General features: G+C 41.6%; 1 protein-coding gene across 1 annotated transcript; it reads left to right on the top strand.

Moving 5' to 3' along the window:
* Window positions 1-508: 508 nt before the first annotated feature.
* Window positions 509-2,032, top strand: LOC121939877 (protocadherin beta-16-like; the record flags this gene model as incomplete). Its single annotated transcript, XM_042482805.1, has 1 exon — window positions 509-2,032. A coding segment is annotated over exon 1 (1,446 nt), but the record flags the coding sequence as incomplete, so codon positions are not given.
* Between the last annotated feature and the right edge of the window lie 5 nt (window positions 2,033-2,037).

Genomic DNA, 2,037 nt, shown 5'->3' with positions numbered 1-2,037 from the left:
GTTTGCATTCAGCACCATGGATAGCGACACTTCACGAGGCCCATACTGAGTGAACTCGTATGTGATTTTGTTTTCGTCCTCTCTTTAATCCTTCTTTAAACACAGTCTGTAATTTAAACAACACTGCTTTTGAGCTTTTATAAGTAACTAAATCACTCTAGAACAATATTATCAAAGTACATAGGCTGGTGATTATCAGTATGCCAAAAGTTGGCCATTTTCTCTAGTTTAAATTCCGCTTTGTTACCAGTGTAACTTTTCGAAAACCGGTTGCCTTTGATATCAGTTGTAATATGCATTTTCAACTCAAAGGGTCGCTGTTGGCAAGCGTGTTGCGATTTAGCTAGATGATATTTTTTTTCTGTCTGTGTCCTGCCCCTTCGTGTACATACAGTGGACATAATCGGAGAAAGACAGAGAGCACAGTCTACGCACATAAGGAGCCCTGCGAGGAATTATTTACCTGGATATGTTGTTTTAATTTCTATGGTTGGCTTGTGGACGGTTTTTTGCTGTCTTCTTTGACACTGACTGCATCGGAAAGGCTTTTATTTTAACGGTGCGGGAAACGACATCAGACAGAACAATGAGACGGCAAGTACTGTTGTTTCTCTCGGTGCTGTGTCTCAGCTACGTGCTCGGGCAGGTCAGCTATTCCATTCCCGAAGAAATGTCGAAAGGGTCTGTCGTTGGTAACATAGCGAATGATTTAGGTTTAGATCTAAAAAGGTTGAAATCGGGTAAAGCTCGTGTCTATACAGGAGGCAGCGTAGAATACATCGGGCTGAATAAAGAAAGGGGAGTCCTCCTCATCCAAGAGAGGATAGACAGAGAGGCTTTATGTGGAGAGACGACGCCTTGTGCTTTACATTTCCAGTTAATTCTGGAAAATCCGATGGAACTGTTTCGTGTCACAGTGGAAATCACCGACATAAATGATAACACTCCCAGTTTTACGAATGCAGAAAAACGCTTTGAAATCAGCGAGTCCGCTGTGATAGGATCGAAATTCATCTTAGAGAAAGCGATTGATTCTGACATTGGGATGAATGGCTTACAGCGATACTCACTTTCTCCTACTGATAACTTTGTATTAAAACCTGGAAATCAGGCGGGTGGAAGTAAAAAGGTCGAGATGGTTCTACAGAAGCCCCTAGACAGAGAAAAGCAGGACTATATCTCACTGTTGTTAACAGCAATTGACGGAGGGGAGCCGCAGATGTCAGGGACAATGCAGATATTTGTCAATGTATTGGATGCAAATGACAACGCGCCTACATTCGCTAAACCGCTGTACAGAGCAAAAATACTAGAAAATTCACCCAAAGGCACCAGTGTAACGACTGTAAGTGCGACTGATAAAGACATAGGCGTGAACGGAGAAATATCATATCTGATATCTAGTAGCGAACGTATTTTATCTGACCTGTTTAAGGTCAATCCAGAAACCGGTGAAATTACCCTAATCGGCGAAACAGATTATGAAAAGGCGAAAATTTATGAAATGGATGTTGAAGTTGTAGACAACGGAGGACTCTCTGATTCCACTAAAGTAATTGTTGATATAATTGACATAAATGATAACAATCCTCTCATTAACATTGTTTCGAAATCAGAGTCCATATTTGAGGACTCCCCTTCAAACACTGTTATAGCGATGTTAAGTGTAAATGATCCAGATTCCGACAATAATGGAGACGTCGAATGTAACATAAACGGTGACATTCCCTTTAAAATACAAACTACATTAAATGGATTTTATACTTTAGTTACACAGGTAGCTTTGGATAGAGAGGTCGCCTCCCAATATAATATAACAGTCACGTGCTCTGATGAGGGAGTCCCCTCCCTCTCTAGCAGCGTCACTCTCACCTTACAGATCTCTGATGTGAATGATAACGCGCCTGTCTTTGAGAGGAGCTCATATGAGGCCTACATTGTAGAAAACAACACACCAGGCCTCTCTATATTCACAGTGAAAGCCAGAGATGCTGACTGGAACCAGAATGCTCGTGTTTCTTACATACTGGAGGACTC

This window comes from Plectropomus leopardus, unplaced genomic scaffold (assembly GCF_008729295.1).
Source record: "Plectropomus leopardus isolate mb unplaced genomic scaffold, YSFRI_Pleo_2.0 unplaced_scaffold6476, whole genome shotgun sequence".
NCBI lineage: Eukaryota > Metazoa > Chordata > Actinopteri > Perciformes > Serranidae > Plectropomus > Plectropomus leopardus.
The sequence above is the reverse complement of the archived record's forward strand: the minus strand, read 5'-3'. Positions and strand labels throughout refer to the sequence as shown.